The sequence below is a fragment of the Cygnus olor genome, chromosome 15 (genome assembly GCF_009769625.2).
Source record: "Cygnus olor isolate bCygOlo1 chromosome 15, bCygOlo1.pri.v2, whole genome shotgun sequence".
In the NCBI taxonomy this organism is placed as follows: Eukaryota; Metazoa; Chordata; class Aves; order Anseriformes; family Anatidae; genus Cygnus; species Cygnus olor.
In genome coordinates, this window is record NC_049183.1 from 13,838,842 (window position 1) to 13,861,913 (window position 23,072).

At 44.9% G+C, this 23,072-nt stretch overlaps 1 protein-coding gene across 2 annotated transcripts in view; it reads left to right on the plus strand.

Moving 5' to 3' along the window:
* The window catches only part of FOXK1 (forkhead box K1), a 55,732-nt gene that overhangs the window by 18,740 nt on the left and 13,920 nt on the right, over positions 1 to 23,072 (plus strand). For both annotated transcript variants that reach the window (XM_040575336.1, XM_040575337.1), the window contains exons 2-7: positions 6,553 to 6,750; positions 17,019 to 17,175; positions 18,394 to 18,540; positions 20,292 to 20,485; positions 21,652 to 21,818; positions 22,529 to 22,810. In XM_040575336.1, the coding sequence (XP_040431270.1) occupies positions 6,553 to 6,750; positions 17,019 to 17,175; positions 18,394 to 18,540; positions 20,292 to 20,485; positions 21,652 to 21,818; positions 22,529 to 22,810 (1,145 nt within the window). The remainder of the gene's footprint in view (positions 1 to 6,552; positions 6,751 to 17,018; positions 17,176 to 18,393; positions 18,541 to 20,291; positions 20,486 to 21,651; positions 21,819 to 22,528; positions 22,811 to 23,072) is intronic.

Here is a 23,072-nt window from a genome sequence, read left to right on the forward strand (position 1 = left end):
GCTGTCTGGCCACGTGCTCATCTTGCCTCGTCCTTGGCTTGAGTTGGTTCATCCTGGGAAGAACAAATGTACCGAAGCGTCCCCGTGGCCTTTATCAGGGAGCAGTGGATTTCGGGCTTCACCAGGCCCCTCGGTTCTCTCTTTGTAAAAGCAGCAGGTTATTTTACTGACAGTCACGTTACAGATACTTCTCTGGACTCTGTGGGTTAGCCTTCAGTAGGATTTCTGTGTTAAATCTGGTCAGACCAGTAGTGCAGTTGAAAGGGAAATAGCAAACACTGAAAACCTCATTGGTTTAAGACTGTGGTAACCTCCAAAATGGACGAGGCAGTCTTAAAAACCTGGCAGTTATGCTGCCTGTGTCCCCTAGCCTAAAGAGATGTGAAGAAAACAGACAGAACGACTTTTAGATTGCCATGGTGATAGGTGCATGCCTGTTTTGTAATGTGTATTTAGACTTAGGAGAATAAAACCTATTTGTCTTCACTCCTCCAGAACTCCTTCTGTAGTCTTGGTGCAATTAACTTTTTCATTTGGGATCCAGATAGCACCAGCCAAGTAGACAATAAAGCAGGTTTCTTACTGGTGTTGGCTCCAAAATGTTATTTTAAAAAAACAAATCCCTGCGGTGGGGAGGGGAGCAGGAAATGTTGGCTGATGATATTATTAGTTTATTATAAAGGAGGGGTGAGTAGTACATAATCTCCTGTGACAGCTAAGACAGCTGTACAGAGCTTGTTGTATGGTTTCATGACATCCCTTCAAAATAATATTCACTATAATTCAGTTGCGATTGAAAGGTGGTTTTGTTACTCATGCTTTTGCTTACCTTGCTGCTTCAGACAGCTGCAGTTCCAGCAAAATAATCATTGTGAGCACAATGCTGCTGATGATTATTGCCATCGGGGAACAAGGGGCTACCTTCCCTTTGGAGAAGACGGAGAAAATTGATTTGGCTGTTTCCCTTACTGAAAGGGGTTGGGTGGAGGAGGAACCCTTCTAAACATTATGCAGTTGAGTGTTTTTTTGTTGTTTTGAAACACGTCATATGCCTGTGGTCAGGCTCCCCATGGTCAGATCGAAGCATCACAAAGCAACAAATCTTGTGCAATGGTCGCAGCAATGATTCGCACCTTGTTTTGGAAGAAATGTGAATCTGAGGTAGTTGCTCTTGTGTCAGGTAGTTTGCTCATCTGTCCACGGGCAGACCTTCAGGGCTTAGATACGTGTTTAGGTTAAGTGAAGCAAACTCTTATCTCCTTCTAACCAAATTTAGTTTGATCTTGGGTAAACTTTCCCAGTGAGTCTTTCATGTTGGCCAAGGCACCCCCTTTCAGACTGCTTCAAAGTATCGCAGGAACAGGGAGTGGATTTATGACTTAATGGGAATGTGATTTTCATAGATGCTAGCGCGTTGTTCTTCCCTTAGCTGATTACAGAATACCAGGAAAATTAGCTGCAGGAGGTGATCGGGGCACTTCTCTGTGAAGGCAGCTGCGTGCACTACCTGCACGCTGCAATTTTGGTGTGTACCCTACATCTTGCATTAAAGGGGGAGAAGGATCTGTCTTGCCCTCTGGTGAAATCGAGTCAGGTACCTTGAAATAACTGGAAATGGTAATGGCTTAACAAAGGTGACTGAAGGCAAATTCTCACTTGAGCTGAGAAACCCAGCGTGCTTTTGGAGCTTTGTGCATGGGAATAACATGATGTTCTTCTGGGTGAGTGGCACGGAACTGGTGAGGAGTTGGTATCAGAGAAGTTAGAGGGGACCGAATAAAGGCTGGTGCGTGCGGTTTGGTTGGGGATTTTAATGCCTCTTAGGAGGGCTTTTGTGGGGCCCCTCAGTCAAATTTTAGCTAGTAACGGTTCTGTTTCACCATGGCACTTGGTGCTGTAGTGAGAGCTCTGCCTGTCAGCGTTTGCTGGATCTGAGCAGGGCACCGATCGGGGAGGTGACCGCCACCTTGTAGGGTATGGTGTGGCTGCTGTCCCCTTGCGTGGTGTGGCAGAGGGAAGGGTGTCAGGGTCAGGGGGTGCTAACGGTAGCCGTGAGCTTAAAAAGAAAAGGTGGTAGTTGCAGCAGAGGGAGACCATCATGCTTAACTAATTTTTCTGAATGGAACCACAGCCCTGTGTTTCAGTTCTGATTCAGATGGCGAAAAGCGTTACTCTCAATGAAGCATCTCACAAAACGTTTCTTGCTCAGCCTGCGCCCTGGCACTGCTCCTAGCAGGGGTGCTTGGGGCGTGATCGCAGGAGCAGCGGCTTCCAGAAACTGCAGCATGATGGAGGAGGCAGACGTGGTGCTAGCTCGCTGGTGGCAACTCAAGTGACAGCTCTTCTGGTTACTCCCCTTTGCATAATAAACCAGAATGATGTTTAATATATATATAAGTACACATGTACGTGTATAAGCTTCTTTATTTTACTTGGCCTTTTCATGATCTTTGTCTTCTCCGTTTTGACACCGTGCTTTTCTGCAGCATAAATGCACAGCCCTGAATCCAGCTCCATTTCCTGTCTCCTTTCTAAGTCTCTTCAAGCAGCCTTTTCTTGCCCTTGTGAAACAGATTTTAGCAGGAGCCATTTGGTGTGGAGCAGCACGCAGGGTGCTCTAACAAAGAAATCAGTGAATAGCCTCCATTTCTACCGAGTCTGGCACTACCTTTTGGCAAATGCACCTCGATTCCCTTTGCATCTGTGAGTAAAAGGCACTTGGAGGAAGGGGGGGAACATTTCTGGTTTTTATGGTGTCGTGCAGGGTATGGAGTTGTCACGTTGCCTTTTTTTTCCCTAACCATTTTCCCCGAAGCCTGCATTAGGGGTGAATGTTTATGTAAAGTCTAGTGTTCCCTAGCGTTTTATTTTCAGGCCTTACGTAGATGAAATGCTTGTGGTCACTGTCACTGGTTCACCACATGAAGGAAGCCTAATAGCATGGGTGCTGTGTTGTCAGCGTGAGGAGCTTGTCCAGGAAACTTTTGAAATTCTGTCGTACTTAAAGCAAACAAACATTTCTAGCAACATTTTCTTTTTTATTACGTCGCTGTAGCAATGTGTGGCATGTGCACTCCTCCTGCCCTTGGTCTCCAATGTATATATAGCGTGCGTTCAGTGAGCTCAGGCATGCAGCAGGGAGCCAGCAATCCATTTGCTTTGACTTTCTCCTGCCTGCAATCTCACAAGGCAAGAATTGTTTCCATGCAATTTCTGGAGCTTGGTGCGTGCATGTGTTCTTGGTTTTAAGAGAGATATTCTCCCTGCCTTGCAAGGATCCTGGAGAAACGGGAATCCTTTTCCCACAAGGAATTCAGATGTACTCATACACAGTTACATCATGTTTTATACAATAGGTGAGGTTTATATGGCCTGGGACTGCAGGTTGGACCTGTCTGGAGCAGGTTATCGAGGACAGCTCTGCACTTCTGCAGTCAAAGCCGGCTGCCTCCTGCCTGCAGGTGACCGAGAGCTTTTTGTGGACCGTTAATTCATTGCTCTGCAATCAGCTGGGAATTTCCAAGGTGATTAAAAGTGTTGCATCTTAGACACCTTTGGAAATAGCAGTTGTCTTCATTATGCTTTGTATGTTGAGTCTAACCGGTGCTTTCAGATTGATCTTTTTCTCATGATGGAAATGTTAAGCCGTGGTAGTAATTGCTGTGCATCTTTGATAGGAATCATGCGACATGGATCAAGTAGTCTAATTCGGCTTAAATAACTTCAAATATATACAGTAATCGTAGTGAATGCGTGCTCGGTTCTACTTGGGCTGCCTGTCTTGTCCTGCTTATCTTCTGGAGAAGTATAGTTCTCATAGGCTTAAATCCTGCACTAATGTGCCCCGGTTTCTAAATAGGACTACCTGATACAGTTTGCATTTATCCTCCTTGGTAGGAAAGAGGTTAATTAAGGGAACAATTAGAAAAGCTCATTAAAACTGCATCCAGCTTTAGAGTAATGAAAAGCAGCTCTCTGTGACATGGTTCAGAAGTGAGGCTGTCCCGAGTTCCCGTTGACACGGCTCCCCGGTGTCGGTGCGTGTAGGCTGACCTGGGGCAGTGTCTCGGGCTGCACCGAGGCTGTCCCTGCTGGTATTTCTGCGGTTGTTGTAACAGGGACTCGAACAATAACGCTAATCCCAGGCACCTTCTTTCCCCTGAGGGAGGGGAGGAGTTGTGCAGGAATCTGTGCTCTGCGTTTCACATCGCATTTCCATTTCTTGCGTCCCAGGTTTTCACAGCACTGAAAGCATGCAGGCACTTCGGACCAGCTGCCCCCACACTGGCTGTGCTGGCAGCAGGAGCTAGCACAGCCCAGGCTGCAGAAGCCGCCTGAAACCATGCCCACCCTCACATATATCCACTCTCTGCTTTTTGTGGGACTGGTTCTTACAAAAGGGCCAAGTACGTGCTGGCTAGCAAGATGTTAAAGCTAGCTGCACAGCCTGGGTTCTGCTCCAGTGGGCCGGGAGGGCTGTCTTTCTAAAAACGAAATCCCAGCAGCCAACAAATTGTTTGCCTGCGGAGCCAGCCCAGCCCAGCCTCCTGGTTTCTCTCCCTCGTTCCAGTGCGGGTAAATCACGTGGCTGAACCCGATAGCTCCGGGGAGGGCTCCCAAGGAGACGCTGTGCGAGGCGGGCCTCTTCGGCACACGTCTGCTGGGTCGGCTTAGACTTCATAGTTAGCTTGATTTAGGATTTAGGAAAACCAAAAGTTAGCTTTGTGAAGATTGCCCGTGCTCCTGGACTGGTGGCACTGGCCTGGGTGCAGTTATCTAACGTTACAGCATCAGGAAATAAAATAGAGTTGAGGAGCTGGATGCATGACCTGGAGGCAGTGACGGGAGGAGATGCTGGCCTCGTGTTACTCGGCTCCTCTGAAGAGCAAAACGTGGTGGCGGTGGGACAGGGCTCCTTGCTGCTGTGCACCGCGGTGCGGCGCTGGCCTCGGCCGTGCTGCGGAGCTGCCGCAGGGCAGCCGGCCCTGTTGGGATTGCACTGAGTGCTGTTAAACGAGGGCTGGACTGTCCTGGGCTCGGTTAGAAGGGCTAGGTAAACATGGCCAGGCCGCATGGCCAGCAAGTGGTGTTCTTATTTAATGCATTAACGAGCACGGGACCTCTGAAGGGAATGAAATGCAGGGCAAGCTCCTGCTGTACGTAGCAGCGCCACTGCGATTCCATGCTGCCGGATGCTGAGCCAGCTCCCTCGAGATGAGATGGGAGATGAGGAGGAGCTTCCCGTGCCAGAATGATAATTTTGCTCTTTTCACAGCAGGTTTCTGAACGTTACCTTACAGCAGAAGTAGATTGTGAGGCACCAAGAGCAGGAAAGTATGTTTTTAGAGCAGCAATAAAATGTTTCCCTGTATTTCTCTCGATAGCAGAGGTGAGATGAGGCAGTCACAAACACTGACTTACTTGCCTGCCACCTGGCTCTGTTACCTGCAGGATTCAATAATGCCCTGGTTAAAGGGATTGTGTTCAGCCGTGCTCGTGGTGCTAGAACAACACCGCCCACGTCCCTTCATTTCCTTCTATAGGCGAGGTGCTGGAAGCCAGCACAATCGCTGTGCTCTGCTGGCCTTTCCCACGGTGAAACCTGGTTTTTATTTCCTGCTTCTTTAACCTTAGTATCAGTGAAATGATCCCTGGAAAGCTTGTATTGATTGCACATTATTGTCTAATTAAAGTGCAATAAGTAGAACTGCAGAACACTCGCTTTTACAGCCCCGTGCCTATTGTAGACACTATAAATTAGAAAGCTTTCTGTTCAAATACGGAAAATGTCAGTGCTTATTTCCTTTTGAATTTCACAGCATCTCTTGAAGGCTACACATGTAGATGTGTGATTATTTTCTTTTTCTAAGTAACAATTGGAAAGAAATGTTTTTATAAAAGAAATGAAACCCTATAGACTTGTAGGGGCCCTGTTCTGACCCTCTTAGCTATAATCTACGCTGTCTAAAAGAGGCACTTGTAAATAAATGTGTTTTTTTTAATAGGAAACCTGCTAGATGATCCTTTAGCATCATGTGCAGAGATATAAATGGGTATTAGTTTTACAGCGTGTAGAGGCCGGTCTCTAAATGGTGCTGTCTGGTCTTACCTGGAGGCTGTTTGGGCTGTCTGGTCTTTATGGCTTTTTTGTGCAGTGTTACTCGTGGTCTGATACTTTCTAGTAACTCGTACCTTCCTGAGTTATGTGCAAGGAGCTAATAAAAGATAAATTCTAGACCTTGATAAAGCAGGAACCCAACAGTTTGTCTTTGTAGTTCTACGTCATGCTTAGTCATTGATGGAATACATGGCCTTGGGGAAATCATTTAGCCTACCCAAGCCTTCAGCTTGCATCTAAAATCCCTGTGATGTATATGCAGTGATTTGTGAATGATGAACAATTCCTGCCCAGGACTCTGGGCAGAAGGACGCTATAGCGGGTGGTGGATTTTTATGCTATGAATGTGTTAATGATTCAGTAGTGGCATATAAAAACGTTTAAACTGTTTAGCATCATGTGTGACAGTGACTTTCCCTTTCTTTCCCGTACAGGTGTACTTTTCGATTCCCTAGCACGGTTATAAAGATCCAGTTCACATCTTTATACCATAAAGAGGAAGTAAAAGAAGAAGCCTCATCGCCTCCCCTTCGGCCACTTTACCCTCAAATATCGCCTCTGAAGATCCACATCCCGGAGCCGGATCTCCGGAGCGTGGTCAGTCCCCTCCCGTCCCCCACAGGCACTATCAGGTAAGATGCTACCCATCCCCAGTCATCCTCCTGAAGTTCTTCTCATCTTTCTGTGCGCGTTCTGGAAACTCCATCTCTGTTCTGACGCCGGCCTTTATCAGCCTTGTGTTCGTTATCTGCTATACTTGATGCGTGAAATGTCCTATTAAAAATAACTTATTAAATATCTGATGTTCAGAATGATGGAAGATGGTTAAAATTTTGTTGCCTAAATGCAGGGCTCAGAGGTTTGGTTTAAGAGCTCAAAGGGCGGGGGCTGGCCTCAAGTGTAGTTTCACAGCGTGGAGCTGTTTATCTTTGGCAGAGGAATTAGAGAGATCTATCAAGAACCACCTATATACGCGGAGAAAAGAAAGCAGGCAAATATTGTTAGGACTGCCTATTTTATTTTTATCTCAATAACATTCTGTTGTTGCTGGGTGGTGCCGGTGTTATCTGGAGCTAGGGACGAGGGTGGCCATTGGCATGTGGTTTCCTGGGAATAGAAGGAAACGGGGAGGATGCTGACCGTGTACCGAGGGGCTGTAGCGATTTGAATGGACGTCTGTGCGAGTATCCTGTTTTGTAAGCTATCCGATTCAAGAATGTGCAGTAGACATAAGCTGAACATCAAGTTACTGTCTTGACTGCTTTCCCTCCTTCTTTCTCAGCAAAGGGTTGATGTTACAGCTTTGCAGTGATCTCTTTTAACATTAAAGTTGGATTTAAATCCATAGATTTAAATCCATAGATTTGTAAAACGTTGTAATAAACAAACATATTCTGTCAGTTAGTGCTAATTTGGTGAGTAGTATTCAAATCGACATGGCTGAGAATGACTTCAGGGTCACAATGAAGCCCGTTTGGTTTTGCATAGGGCTGGAGGCCCTTGCTTGTTTGGGTTTTTCCCCCTCTTGCAGAGCTGCACAGATGTGCAGTGCAGATATGCTAGAAAGAGGGGGCTGGAGGTAGCTGTGGTTTCAGCCCTCTGTTCAGGCACTGCTTTTAGTTTATATTTAACCTTCTCTTTTTAGATGAAGCTTGTTGCTGGGAGGGGAGGGGGATGGTTTCTTTGCCAACATATGGTATTTAGTTTCCATTCAGTCATCCTGCGCAGAGCAGCGCAGTGTGGTTTATGTTACTAACGGAGGCTGTATCTTTTGACTCTGGCATATGCCTGCAACTGATATTTGACTCCCCGAGAATGTTTCTTTTGCATAAGGAGAAAGTGGAAATAGTGGTGTTGAATTGTGCTCGGCCCCTAACGGGGTGTTTACTAAAGATGATTAATGAGCGCATCCGTTTGTCTCGAGCAGAAGCGAACCCAGCAGAGTCTTCAGAAAACCTCAAAAGACATCTGAGGTTTCACTTGCCAAATCCCTTTCGTTTCTGAGTTCCTCTTCCAGAGGAGGGGCTGACACGTTTGTAAACATCCCTGCTCAGCCCCTTCAACCTCCCTCTCTGCCTCTGCGGGGTCTTGCAGCTCTCGCATCCTGCGGGGCCGTGATCTGGGACACGGTCTGGGTGTTTTCCTTCTGAAAAGGGGATTGTTGCTCTTCGGGAGCGTGTCGATGTGCACTCTGGCTCTCTGTCTCGGTGTCTTTCTATCAGCACACGAGGCTGGCACGGTGTCCTCAGCCACTTCCCCAGGGCAGAGCTGCAGGGGGCTGGGGCTGGGACCCTCACCCCGTTCCCCGGCTGTCTCAGGAGGCGTTTTCGCAGGCTCTGCTCTCGTCCTCCTCCTCCTCCTCCCTCTCCCCCTTTCCAGTATTTACTTTCCTAATTTGGTTCGTTTGCCTCGCTCCTCCCTGATTGGCCCATGGAAAATTAGTGCACTTTGGAAATCCTTGGCCGGGTGAAATTTCCTTTTTGGAAAGCGGCTCCCGGCCTCCTCTTCCTGCCTCCACCCCGCAGCAGGCCGCAGGCCGGGGCCTTACCTGCGCTCCCTGCACCCGGACACCCCTTGGTCCCAGAACCAGCCCTGCCCTCCTGCCCCCAGCCCTGCTCTGCCTCCCCGTTCACATTGCAGCTTGCTTCCCTGCAGGTTCCCCCCCCCCGCAAGCTGCTGGGTTTCTTTCCAGCCTATTTATTTTCCCTCCGCGAACTGCACCGCCTAGAGAAGGAATGAGCTTTAGTTAAACAAAAGCAAACCTGCCACCCTCAGCAGCTTTGCAAAGCAAGATCCCTGCTTACTCCCAGGGAGAAGTGTTTCCACTGTTTTCTTAGTTAGGTGTTTTATCTCCAGGAGGGGCTGTTTTGCAGATGTTTTCAATGCTGTTGTACAGCTTTAAGGGAAAATGTTGGCCGGCAGCATGCTTTGTGAGGCTTACACACAGGCAATAACTTATTTCTTCCTGCTTTGAGTTCAAAAATCCTTTAAAAAAAAAATCAGACTTCCACATTCTGAAACGAAAAGGCCACTGTGGTTGCAAGAAACTAGTAAAAGCTGCCTGTCCATATTGCACGTCATAAGAAAGGGCAGAGTAGCACCTGGATTCAAGCACAAATCTCTTTTCTGTAGACTCAAGGCACTGAAAAGCTGTCTGAAAGCCACGTGTAGTTTGGCTAAATTCAGCTCTGCCCATTGGGAGACATCTGATGTTCACAATCGATTTCAGGAGTTACGGGACTGGCTTTCAGTATGTGGCTTTAAGGTTCTGCAGTTGCATCTGGAGCATCCTCTTTTGGTGACACTCTTACTGATGACTTAAGTTCCTCACCTGTGTTACAAACCCCCTTAACTTTGCCAGGTTTTGCTGTAAATCCATAATACCTACATGGATGTGTCTCCATGTGTGTTGTAATCCAGTCTTCAGAGTGGCTTGTGCTTGGATTACAAACAGATCCACAGAGACAAGGTATGATGCTGGAGCTTTTTACTGGTCTTGAAGCAATGCTGAGTTTAAGTTCAGATTTACAGTGTTTAGTTGCCTTTTTTTTTTAATCTTCCAGTTGGTGTTAGTGACCCTGTAGTGGCAGCTTAACTCTGAAGCTGAGCTTACACTCTGAAGCAGCAGCATCTCTCTGAAGTACTGCCCTTCAGGGTTATTGGTTTGGTTTTTGGGGGTATTTCTGAAAACTAATTTCTCTGTATGTGCTTCCCTATTCTAAATAGTAGTAATGTTCACACTAAAAATAAATAAATAAACGCTACAATAAAGAAATTCAGAATGCTGCAGTGTGGAGGTCAGTATCAGTATTCGCGTTTTCCAGCAGTTACTTCTGGCTTATCTCTGCCCCAGAATGACTGTGGGCTTGAACACTGTCTTGGACTTTTTCGCTGAAAGGGGATGGGAATGCAGCTCACAGATGCGGTCTTTATCAGTAAATAAAAATAAAAAATCTTTGACATGTAGGAGGAAGAGCCCTTAGAGCCCTGTGAGAACTTCTTGGGAAGCATCTGGTGAGGTTCAGTGCTAATAGTTAAACTGGTCCACATTTGTGTGGGGGCCTAAACTTACGTTTTAGAGAATTTTTAGCACTCAATGTGCCTGCCCATGTTCAGTCATTGCTAGAATAGTCAATACCTAGTTTGCAGTGAAATTAATGAGATGAATAAATGAAAGATCAGCTGACATCCTTCTTCACTCTTGTTTTATAGTTTTGATTAGCAAAACAGAAGACGTGAGCTGAACTGTTATAGTTCCAGAAGCTATAAATTTTTCAACCTTATTTGCTTCCCTGCCCCCCTACACACACACTCCCTTTATTTTCACAAGGCAAAATGAGCTCAGTAACATGCTGCATGCCCTGATTGTGGGTTATTCAGAGGCCTGCATTTCAGGAACTGCAGTTATGTTGGTTAAGTCACCAATGGGTTTTGTGGCCTTTAACAGGTCATTTAAATTCATTGGCTGTTTTTTATGCATGTAGAGCGTAATAACTACTTTCCAAGACTGTGTAGTAGATAAATTATGGATTGGGCTTTTATTCTGTGAAGAATCATGGAAGTGTAAGTTGGCAGGGGGTGGTGTGTATGTATATATTCTTACGAGCCATGTTATATTAGATGTGTAAGTGCTGGATATGCTTTGCTTCAGACTTGGCTTGCTAACGAGGGAGTGCTTTTTTCTAGGATCTAGGACAGCCATACAACACCGTTTCAGAACTCTTGGGTCTTAATATGAACTTGCATGTTTCTAAAGGTATGCAGTGGGAAGTTGAGTGAACCCTGACTTCAGTGGTTGCATGCACTCAGTGGGACAGGATGCATAAATATTGCATGTTCCAATTCATTCAGGCTTTCCTTCTTCCTATAGCATCATTAGCCACTTAACTGAAAAGCCAGTGAAGAGCTCGAAGGCAGGATTTTTGCAGGCTCTTTTGCATTGTCTCGGTTATCCATTACTTCCTGCATTCGGGCAGAATATATAGCCCTGGTAACTCCCACAATTGGACAGAATGGTGATTGTTCTTAATCGCCCTTGTCTCCAAACCCCAAGCCAAGCAGTGTGATGCATACACATCACATAAGAAATGCAGCGATCTACACCAGGCTTGGGGGTTCCTACGCTTGTTTATGTCAGATAATGGGCCATGTGCTAGTGGAGATGCGCCAAGCCATGTGCTGGAGGAAAGGTTGCAGATGTCACCAGCTACACGAGCACTTCCTCTTCCCTTCACTTCCCCTGATCAGCGCTGGTGTAAAACGCTCACTGAATCCACAGTCAGAGTGAGCTCACTTCCTTTCTAAGAGGGGAACCGCTGGAGCGGAGACAAGTAAAAACAATTTGAACTTTTGTGGATAGCTAACTTTCTCTCGCTGTGGCTTGTTCAACAGCTTTGTGTTTTTTTTCAGCATTAAGCAGGCAGAGTAGCTCTCATATTTCCCTTTTCACATCAAAATCCAGCGTGGTTTGGCAATCTCACCACTTGTGATTGTTTCTGAAACCTGTCTGAAACGTGCAACGTGCAAGGGCTTGCCTTTCTTTGAGTTATGTTTTTGGGGCTAGGCTGGGGAAGGAGACAGTGGCGGAGGATTCGCACCCATTACTTCTGATTGGTGTATCGTGGAAATGCTTGTTTCGCAAGCTGAAGTGCTGTACTTTGACCTGGTTCTTGCTTATTGCACACGGAGAGAGAAAAAAAAGTCCCTATATCTTTTGGTATCCCATGTGTAGGCACTTGAAACGGAGTATAGGAGTAGTCTGAGATTTGTGGCATTTCTCTAGCATAGTCCTTGTGTGGAGGGAAACACACCTCCAATTAGAAAAGATCCTGTTAAGAAATGAGGATTCTCCCTTTGTACTGAGTTGGGGCTTAAAAAAAAAAAAAAAAAAAAAAAAAAGCCTGCTCAGACAGGAATCTTTGTATTGGCAGTGTTGCCAAGGTGGTTTCTTATCACTGCTCTGTCTTTGTACCTGCCTCAGAAATGTGCGTTTAGGCATTTTTCAAAGGCACTGCTCATGTGAGTACCATATCCCAAACCACAAGAGGTTTTTTTTTCTTCTCTTTAGCGATGCGGGTTCCAAGTCAGGTGAACAATTTTATGTGGAGTCCCGGGTAGTCTTTCCTCTTTGCCATTAGGGAGGGAAAGTGCTTTATCCATACACCTGGCTTAAATTAAGCTGCCATAGCTTGAGCCCTACAGATATCTTTCTTGCAGAAAAGAATGGAATTAAGTAACAGCAGTTTTCCTGCATTCCCCTACTGCCTGTCCTTCTGGGGAAATTGGCACTGGAATTTGGGAGTGTTTCTGTTCCCAGCTTGCTCACAGACTTATAATATAACCATAAATAAATCATTTAAGCACTTGTTGCTCCCCCGCCCTAAGTCTGTAAAATGTGGTTAGATTGAGAGAGTCTGGAGATCTTTACATAAGAACCACTGCGTGTGTTCAGGCAACGGATCCATCTAGCCTGGTATTCTGCCTCAGACAAGTATCTTTAGGGTAATTTAAGAACACAGAAAATATTACACAGTAATGCTAACTGGTGTTCAGTCTGCCTCCACCATTTTCATGGTTCAAGGACTGCCTTGGAGCAGTGACTTCTTGACTTTGTGTCTCATAAAGCCCCTGATGATTCCCTGTCTTCCTCCTTTTCCCACAAACTTTTATAATGGTCTTTTGTGTTCACATAAACTTAACGTCAGCCCTGTCTTACAGCATGTTGTTCCACGGTTTGACTACAAACATAGAAGGACTTCCTCTTCGTTTGGACCCGCTGTTAGTTTCATTTCATGTTCACCAGCACTTCACTTAGAAGAAGCTGGGAGTTGTACGCCTTCTGTTGGCTCTGTTTTTGTAAACTGTCTCCTTGCACCTCAGCTTTCTGTCTTCAACTATTTGTCTTCTGTATGGAATCCACTCCCTGTCTCTGATCATCCCAGTTACCCCAGTCAGTACCTTCTCTGATCCTGCTGTGGTGTGATGTTTTTGTTTTGTTTTGTTTTTTAGTGAGATGAGACAGAACAACATCCAGCATCCTGTGTGTGGATGCACCATGCACACAGTGGTACATCCTATTTTTGCACTCTGATTCTTTAGTTAAAACAAACTGATTTGGAGCATTCCAGCAGAAATGCAGTAAGTTGTACATCTTCACCAATAGTTGGTATTTAAAGTCTTTTTAGTTGTTAAAGAGTGCTGTGAACTTACAAGGCTGGATTCTTGTTGGCAGGAGTCAAAAGTGAATCATGATGCTACAAGATCTGTTACGTTCTTAATAGCCAGAAGTAAGCCCTGTGTTTATGCCATTCTGCCTGTTACACGGGCGAGTGTGTTGCAGATAGTGCTTTCAGCCCTCATCTTCTTGGCCTTACAACCAAAGAAGGGTTAAGTATTAAATGGAAAACGCGCTGCAAAGGGCTGTTGTGATTCAGCACGTGGTCACAGTCTGGTTCTAAAGCTGGGTCTCAGCGTGATGTTTGAGGAACTGTGTCTCAGTGGCTGCCTGCAGTAAGTGTTTCAAGTCGAGATGCTGAATCCTCAGTGGATATTGAAGATCTCTGGGACGTGAGGCGTTAACCGTGGTGTCAAGGGGTTAAGGCTGTGGGCAACTGCAGCTGGTTTGGTTACATGCTGTGTGTCTTTCAATGGCATAAAATGCATGCTTCCTCTCCACAGAGTGCCCTCTTCCAAACAGACAAGTTTAATGCAAATTAGCTTAGATTGCTTGTAAGCTAAGGAGTGTTCTCATGGACGGTAAGCATGGATCACAGCAGTTCGTTCAGGTGGCTGAGGGCTGGGTGAAATTGCATACCTAGCCGTAGCTTTGCTCAGTAAATGTTTATAGCCTTAAAATGGATCACATTATCTCTTCAAGCATTGAGGGGATGTCAATATCCAGCAAGTTGTAGTCACTATCCCCACATTTGATTGTGTATTATAGCACAGACAGGTGTTTGGAGGAAAAAGTCTTTGTTTCTTAATATTTCTTAATAAGGGGGGGAGTGCATGCAGCGTCCCTGGCCAGCCCCTGCTCTGGGTGGTGAGGAGAATTCCAGGAACTCCAGGAAACTGATGTCACTGCATTGTGTTTGCTTGTTTTCTTTAAACTCCACTAATGTTTAATTTTAACTTAACCCTCGGGAGGGTATTTTTAGTAAAACCGTTTCTTCACTCCTCCTGTCCTGCGTTTGGGGGGGAACAGATTGTGTCACCTTGTTTTTTCCCCTAGTCAGCTCTCTCTCCCTTCCTCTTAAGAGCTCTCCGATGATTGACGGAGAGCTTGAACACTCAGCAGCGTGTTACCCTGTCTTTTTGCTTGGAGTGGCTAAAAGATCGTGTTGTTTGTTCTGTACCCCTGTCTCTTGACCTGATGATTGATCCAGGCTGAAAGGAGGCAGGTCCACCTGAATGGAAGTGCAGCATTCTGGTGAAAGTCCAGTACTTCTCCCAAATCTTCAGATACTGCTCTGGCTGTCCCAAGGGACAGCTGCTTCCTTAGGGGACTATCAGGCTCTTCAGCCAGCTATCTGCTGGGAGAGACGGGCTTTTCAAAGAGTTAACAGCTCTTTAGGTTGGAGGGGCTTTGTCAGCACTCAATAGAATCACAGCCCTGCAAGGGGAGGGGTTTTGGTTGTTTGTTTATGTATTTATTTATTCAAAGCAAGAAGTTGTACTTAAAGCTCATGATCAGCTCCAACAGTTCAAATGTGAACAGTAAAAATGGGGCTACTTCATCTTCCTTCTTGAAGAATTAAATCAATTCCTGTGTCTGAACTGCATGGGACGATTTTTGAAGCCATAATAGTTTAAAATAAAAGAGTGGAGGTGAGGAGGATAGAAATATAGCTCTGAAGTGTGTTGTTTTTTTTTTACTGGAAAGCTGCTGTTTTCAATATCCGTGACCTAAGTTTTGGGTGCTGTTTATATAGATTGTTTTTCATGTATTTCTGTAAATGAAGAATCAGCAAACTGTTTCATGCTATTCCATTCCTAGTTTGTGTGTTACAATAATTGTGTACGTGCCAAGATGAAAAGAATTGCCATGTTTTTGATTTGTCATTGTTTCATGTATGAAAATTAATTTGTAATTATCTACACGTTATAAGAAGTGTGTATAGGGAAAAGCTGTTGAAAAATGACAGCAAAATAATTAAATTCACACCAGCTCTGCATGTGAATACTAAGACATCAAGAGTGTCTTCTGTGGTGTGGTGTTACCGCTTCCAAAGTGGGCTCAAAGCGTGGAATAACAAACTTGGATTAATTTTTCTGCACAAACAGGTCTTTTTGAAAGACTAGGTAAGAAACGCCTTTTTCTCTTGCGAAGACGGATTTATGTATGGGCTCACTGACACTATTTACCTTACACCTCCTGAAAGCTTCACCTCCTGCCATGCTTCTGAACAGCAGCACCCGCTAACACAAAGGACCATCAGTGGGTGCTGGAAACGTTACCAAGCCCTGTGCAGTGGTTTGTATGGCTCACCCCATATGCCAGACGGGTGAGCTCGGGTTTCCTATTGCAGGGGTTTGTTGTGGCTGGATTATTTTTGTTGCCTTATTTGTCACCCAGCCTCCCCCTTCGATCCTGTAATTCCCTTTTAAAAGAAGACAGTCTTGGTTGGCGTGGGCTCAGCACCGCAGCCATTTGCAGAGGTGTCACAGTGGCAGGAGATGCTGCACTTCTCAGTTTACGGGGTGGACTGCTAGGAAACGGTCATTCTTTACCCTGTCACATTGCTTGTGCACAGGAGGTGTTACCCACTGAGCAAACAAGGGTTGTCTCACCGTTCCTCTCTGTCTGCATGTCTGTGTGTGGGGAAGGCTGTTTGGCCAGCCACCTTAGTGAGGAAGGGACCATGTTTTGTGTTTCCCGTGCAGCACTTAGCACAGTGTGGGTATCACTGCCTTTATTTGTGTCAGCGTTAGCACTGCCGTTGGGCATTTTTCTGGTAAGAGGATTGTTTATGCCAGTTCTACTGAATGCCGGTTCCAGCTGTGGGCTTCATTTTGCATCTTGTCATACAATTTGAACCGCTTGTTTTGCTACGTTAATCTTCTGTGTGTTGTTTTGCTTTCTTGCTCATTGTTTCTCAGCTCTTATGCAGAAAACGTATGTAATCCCGGGATTTGGCTATATGTCGTGCCACTCTGGCTTTGCACCCCTCCCTGCAGAATGGAGGAGAGATGGAAGAGGGGAACTTCAGGTCTTAAATTTCCCAGCCTCATCCTTCTCCTCCTGTCCTTTGTACCCTGCCAATCAAGGATGTGTGATCCCTAGACAAGTCTTTCTGATTAGTTCTCATCTTGTAGCACTCACTTCTGTGTGCCTAAGTGGTGCTGCAAATTACAACGACCTTTTATTTGTTTGTAGGTTTTCATCAGCTTTAGCGTGGTTTTCCTGCGCCGTAGTTGTTCCTGTAATGCCATCTCGTGGTCGTCCCAGGACTCAAATGTCTCTTCCCCATGCTAGCCAAAGCTGATGAAATGAGCTGCCTTCTGTAGCAGTGATTGCAGCTCCCTTTTGTTAGCTGCATTTGTGTGCTTGGTGAAACAAGGCAATACCTGTCTCTAGCTATGTAGTTAGTTATTCATCCCAATTTCAGTGTATATTTGTCTAAGTCCCATGTATAGAGAAGCTGCTCAATGCTTTGAGACTGTTTTCTTGTGGTCATGGGAAGGGGGAGGTGGTGTCAGGATTTGTATGCTCTGATTGCTTCTGATTATTTGTATTTATTTCCCATCTTTCCATGCTTTGGATAAGCCACAAAGGCAAAAATAAATTCAGGGCATATACACTTCTCAGCAACTTGGGAGCTTTCCTGTACCTTAGGAAGTAAGAACAATGTGTCTTGTTAATAAATAAGGTAATATTTTTTTTTCCTTTTTGCCTTTCCAGTGTTCCCAACTCTTGCCCAGCCAGTCCACGTGGTGCTGGATCCTCAGGATATCGTTTTGTTCACAACATTACCTCGGATCTGCAGCTGGCAGCAGAGTATGCTGCAAAAGCAGCATCAGAACAGCAGGCAGATGCATCTGGCGGGGACAGCCCAAAGGTTCAGAGAAACATTACTTACCCAACAGTGCTCACTGGGAGGCTTATTAAGACCTGGCAGTTTATTGCCAATGCTGAATGCAGTTAAATGAGTCTAAGAATACCCTGGCCATAAGGGCGCTGTGTGCAATATCCTCCAGGGTTTTAAGACCATGCCTTCAAACCAGCGTCTTGTTTGTGGTAGATGATGAATCTGCTTGCTTAGCTGCCCAAAATGTATTCAAGTCATTCACTAACAGGGTTAAGCAAGAATAATTTGTCTTGCTTGTTTGATAAATCAAGAACCCATAAAGAAACAGAGCATTAGAATTTAGTCTTGTTTTCTCCTTTTAATTAATGGTATTTTGCAAAACGCAGTTGAGGAAAAGGGAAACAGGAAGAAACTAGATCCTTGTCATGAGAAATCTGTAGTCAGACTTTAAAACAAACACAAACACCTGTCAAGCAAGCGTTAAATGAGGAGAGTTGCAATGAAATTTAGATTAAAAAATAACTGAGTTACTATGATAAAACTTAATTTTGGTGAGCTGATCTTCAGATCAAAGTTAAAGGTCTAGATTCAAAACCACCTGATTTGAGATTGGGTGGAGAAGCACAACACTAGACGACTTCTTTTTGTGGGTTGAATTCTCCCTTGAGACAAGAAGCGCTGTTCTTGATGGAATAGTATGAAGGGCTGGGAATATGAGATCTGTAAAACAAATTGAAGTTCCTAGAATGAAACGAGTCTTGCTGGAGACTGAAGGGACAGGATCAAGTTTCATGTTGGGCTTGTGGCTGGAAGAGAGCTGGTAGCATGCTTGCATGAAACTTTCTAACAAAGTTTTAGTTGTAATTGGGCAGAATTCAAGGTTTTAGTTTCATGAACCCTGAAAGCACTGAATGTGCTCTATACCCTGTAACTCTTTGCTTCCAATTGCTTGTCCTTGTTCTATCCCTTGTGCTGATCTAAGCACATGTGGCAAATCCAGTGGAGAATGGAAGCAGATTAAAGTTAGCATTTTTGTCTGCGTTTGATGGTGGGGATGTTAGGGGGGAGAAGATAATTTAATCTGTTTTAAGTTCTGTTTGTGCACAAATGCTTGTGGTAAACTGGGAGGTGGCAGTGCAAAGCAGGAGTGAAAGGGAAGAGGAGGGCTTTTTTAACTTGAGTTGTTGGTGAACTTTAGCGTAGGAAGTAACTAAACTTTTGTGTTGTTTTTTTTTTTTTTTTCCTTAGGATGAGTCCAAGCCACCCTACTCTTACGCTCAGCTAATTGTGCAGGCTATCTCTTCAGCACAGGACAGGCAATTAACACTAAGTGGGATCTATGCCCACATTACCAAGCATTATCCATATTATAGAACTGCTGACAAAGGCTGGCAGGTAAGTTTTTGATATGACAAGCTTTTAAACTACTTTGACAGGTCTTATCTACTTTATAATACATTTATTAAAAATTTGGAGCACTGAGAATAGAGCTGCTTTGACTATTCCCAGAATTAATTTGTTTAAGCTAACTAGTTTGTTTGTGGGTGATTAGTTTTTTGAAATACTTCACAGGGCAATGTAGTGTTGGGCAGTTTTCTGAAACTCTTCTAATTCCATAGTCATCTGTCTTTCATATTTGTTTATTTTTTATTTTTCCACATCCTTCCTATGGATAACTCCCCTGCCCAGATACTTGCCTGAATTTTGCATAATCCTGCACATTGTCTTTCTTTGGAGTAGTCTGTCCAAGCAGATGTCCAACCTTAAACTGAGATTGTATTTTGAAATCCTAATATTGCCTTTAATCATCACAGGTGTATTCTTTTCCCAATTTATCTACTGCATTGTCTAAGTCAGTTTCCAAGTTTTGAATCTCATAATGGGAACTTGAGGAAACTTGAATCTGTGCCTTCCATGTGGTATTAAAGGAAATCTGACCAGCTTCACTGGAGGGTTTGGATGTAGCTAACACATGCTAAATCAGACTAAAGTGATCACTTGAGGGCTGTTTTCAAAGTCTCAGAAATTTCAGCTCCACCTGCTTTCAGACTTTTTCTTGGCATCACACCTCTGAAATGAGTGTTGTCATTTGAATATAATACACCAATGCAGCTGAAGAGTTCCTTGCAACTGCTGATTTCATTGTGTACAACTGGTAGGAGCAGTATGGCTTGGTGCACTTTGAGTACAATTGGAATAAATACATTCTGCCGCCCTGGCTTTTCCCTGCAGTTCTAATTAACTGTGGAATTCATTTCCTGCCTTAACCTGCTCAGCAGAGTTGTGCTTTGTGAACCAGTTGCTGCATCCTGCTTCAAAGATAGCTGCGTTTCAGTGGAGGGTGAAGTTGCCTTTTTTATTTTCCCTAACACAGTATATAGGCTTTACTTCTGAAGAGCTTGTTTAAGGCTGCTACAAAAGCTCTTCTTTTGTTTTGAAAGTGGAAGAGGAATGAGTTGGTGCATACCTGGGCTTGCTGAGCCTTTCCCCTGGCCCAGCAGACAGTGCTGCGCCCAGTCAGAGGTGGGCTTTTTCAGTGGAGAAGCTAATTAGTCTTGTCAACATCTGGAGAGCCTTACGGTGCTAGACTAGTGCCACATAAATAATGGATTCTTCTCGGAGCTAGATGTTTGAGGGCATGTTGGCTGGCTTGCATTATGATTACCACGAGATGCAGTGTCCTTTAGGGCATGTTTGGGCACCCCAGTGATCGTTTGCAGGTAAGCAGTTAGCACAGGCTCAGACAGCTTTTTCCGCTTGCCTAGAACAAAGCCTGTCTTGAGAGAGTTCTGATGTGGTTTGCACTGCTTTTCCCCTGCCTCAGAAAAAGCTCTGCTTTCATTCTTTTCCATAGAAAAGCTACCATATTCCAGGACTCCAGGTGTATTTAAGTGATTGTACAGTACCAAGCAAACACATCTTTCTGCGTGGTTAGTAGAAGCTCTGTCTCACTAATTTCGCCAGATTTTCTCATGCACTTCTCCTGTGACTTTGGAGCTCTGTGAGCTGAGTGACTTGTTTCTGTCTTCAACACTGATTCTGGCAGTATGGATTTTATTTTTCCAAGCTGTGCAGTGAAACCCGTCCGTCTTTGTTACATGTTTCCTCATGGCAAAATAATCATCTTGTTCCTCTGCTTCCTGCAGAATTCCATTCGGCACAACCTCTCCTTGAACCGTTACTTTATTAAAGTCCCACGCTCCCAGGAGGAGCCTGGAAAGGGCTCCTTTTGGCGAATTGACCCTGCCTCTGAAGCCAAGCTAGTAGAGCAAGCATTTAGAAAACGAAGGCAAAGAGGAGTGTCCTGCTTCCGAACACCTTTTGGGCCTCTCTCCTCCAGGTAACTTCACCTTTCTCTAATCTTTGTGCCAAACTCCTTACAAAGAAAACAAACAAAAACTTCATCTGAAGTACAGTGAGCATGCTTCTGTTTATAGTTTTTGAGTGGTTATATAGGTTAGGTAGTCCCAAGGCATAATGGGAAAATTGTTCTGACTTCTTAAGCATTTACAAAAAAAAAAAAAAAAAAAAAGGCCAGAACCAAACTAAAAATGCATCAAATTCCGTATCTGTTTTGGCATCATTTCAAAGAAATTCAAAACGTTTATCAGTGAAGTAAATGTTTTCAGATGCCAGCCTTTCATTTCAGGAAAGCTGTGTTTATATGTGGATTAGATCACAGTGGGAATACTTTTTGTGTTATTTAAAGCACCCTCCTATAGGGAACATCACATTGATCGTCAGCACGAGCAGCGAAACAGTGAGGGGTGGCGTTCTGTATTAACTGCTCCAGTCAGCAGTGCATCTGCAAAGAGGAGCTGCATGCAGTGACAGCCTTCTGAGCCCTGTAGCTGTGGGACCAGGACTTGCCATATAACCCTAGCTGGAGCGGTTTCATGTAGCATTCCTCCCACACCTCACTTCCTTTCTGTCTTTTAAAATGGGGGAAAAGCAGTAGGAGAGATTTTTTTTTGGCTGATCAGCTTCTCTATGTTTGTCATTAAAGAACTGTTGGATTCCTTATGCATTCAGTGGCCATGTGGGACCAGAGGTGGTAACCAAGTGGTTGGGTGAGGGAGGCAACAGGGAGAAGGGGTAGCAACTGCTTTGCAAGCATATGTGAGGGCAGACACTTGCATCTACACTGTGTCTTTCTTCCTCAAACACTGACAAACATCCTTTGAGAATGCCCTGAAATTATAAAAACTGATCTGAGCATGAGGCACTTTTAGCATCTCCATCAGCCGTGTGAGTCTTAAAATGAAATGCTAACCATGCTCTGAAGGGTCCAGTTTCCTTCAGCAGGGAATAATGTGACTGTATGTGGTGCTAGAGGGTTTTTGGGATCACCGTGTACTCTTCCCAGCAAGACTACAGTGGGTAATGTGGAAGAATGGCTCTCCTCCTCCCTAGAGGATCCTCTGCTGAAGATAATGCTCGGTCTCTGCTGCTGTCTTGTGGTTGAAATACATCTACACCTGCCCATTCTATGTTCTGGTGTTTCAGGAGCGCTCCTGCCTCCCCTACTCACCCTGGCCTGCTGTCCCCTCACTCTAGTGGCCTACAGACTCCAGAGTGCCTGTCACGGGAGGGCTCGCCCATTCCACATGATCACGACTTTGGGTCAAAGTTAGCTTCAGTTCCAGAGTATCGGTATTCACAGAGTGCACCTGGTGAGTAGCTCTTGTTTCACAGCAAGTGACTGTGCCATTGCACTGAGTGCAGTGCTGGGGACACTGCAGGGATGCTCCTACCAGTCTGCTACAGGAGGATCTAGGTCTCTTTTTTGGCTTAGTTGTTAGGGACTGATGATGCATGTGCAACTTCAGATCATTTTTCTAACTAGTCTTTGTATTAAAGGGCAGGAGATAAAGGAATGTGTGGACACACACAAGCTAACCTTAAACTAGGTGTCTCTAAGGAACTGACAGCGGAGTAGCCTTGACAGTGTGTAGCTCACTCATTAATTTGCCAGGCTTTTTGATAAGATCATTTTGTCTATGCAGAGCTCCATGGTTCTTTGGTCTTGGTAATTTGTTAAGCCTTGGTAAGTACCTGCTTGTCAGTTGTGCTGTAACTGGCCCGATGTATAGGGTGTTCCTCTTGAAATGGGAAGGCAAAGCTCGTAATGTAAAGCCTCATGTTTTGGGGCATATCGTGGTGTTTGTTCACAAAAATGTGCTGGGATGGCAAGTACTTTTTTTATGTTAGTACATAGAAGATTGAAGGTGGCATTTTTGAAGCCTTACTTTGTTTTTTAACCTACCCCCACACCTTGCTGATGTTGAAGGACTGAGTACTGAAGATTTAGAAGTGCATAACCAAAATGAGTGGAGGCCTTTTTTGCCTCTCCTATTAATGTGTGCTTCTCTTTTCTGTTTAGGATCTCCAGTCAGTGCCCAGCCGGTGATTATGGCTGTTCCTCCCCGGCCATCTACTCTGGTGGCAAAACCAGTTGCGTACATGCCCGCATCAATAGTGACTTCTCAGCAGCCTTCGTGTCATGCAATTCACGTAGTTCAGCAAGCTCCCACTGTTACAATGGTCCGAGTTGTGACCTCCTCTGCAAACTCTGCAAATGGATACATCCTCACAAATCAGGGCACAGCAGGAGGAGCTCATGAAGCTGCAGGAGCGGTGTTGGACTTAGCTGGTGACCACCGAGGTAGCTTTTCACCTCCCTTGCTGCTTCACTGATAAGTCTTGAGCTCTCTTGGAGTGGGGGGGAGTCAAACAGCTGTTTCACTCAGTGGGTGCTTAGCCCTTGATAAAAGATGCTTCCCTTGATAAAACTTAAAAACAAATAAGAGTTTATCCAGTTGTGTGGCACCAGCAGCAAAACTGGTTACTTTGAGTGATGATATATGGGCAGTGGTGCAAAGGTTCTTCCTCTAAGGGAAAGAAGAAATGATAAAGACCTTCCCCTA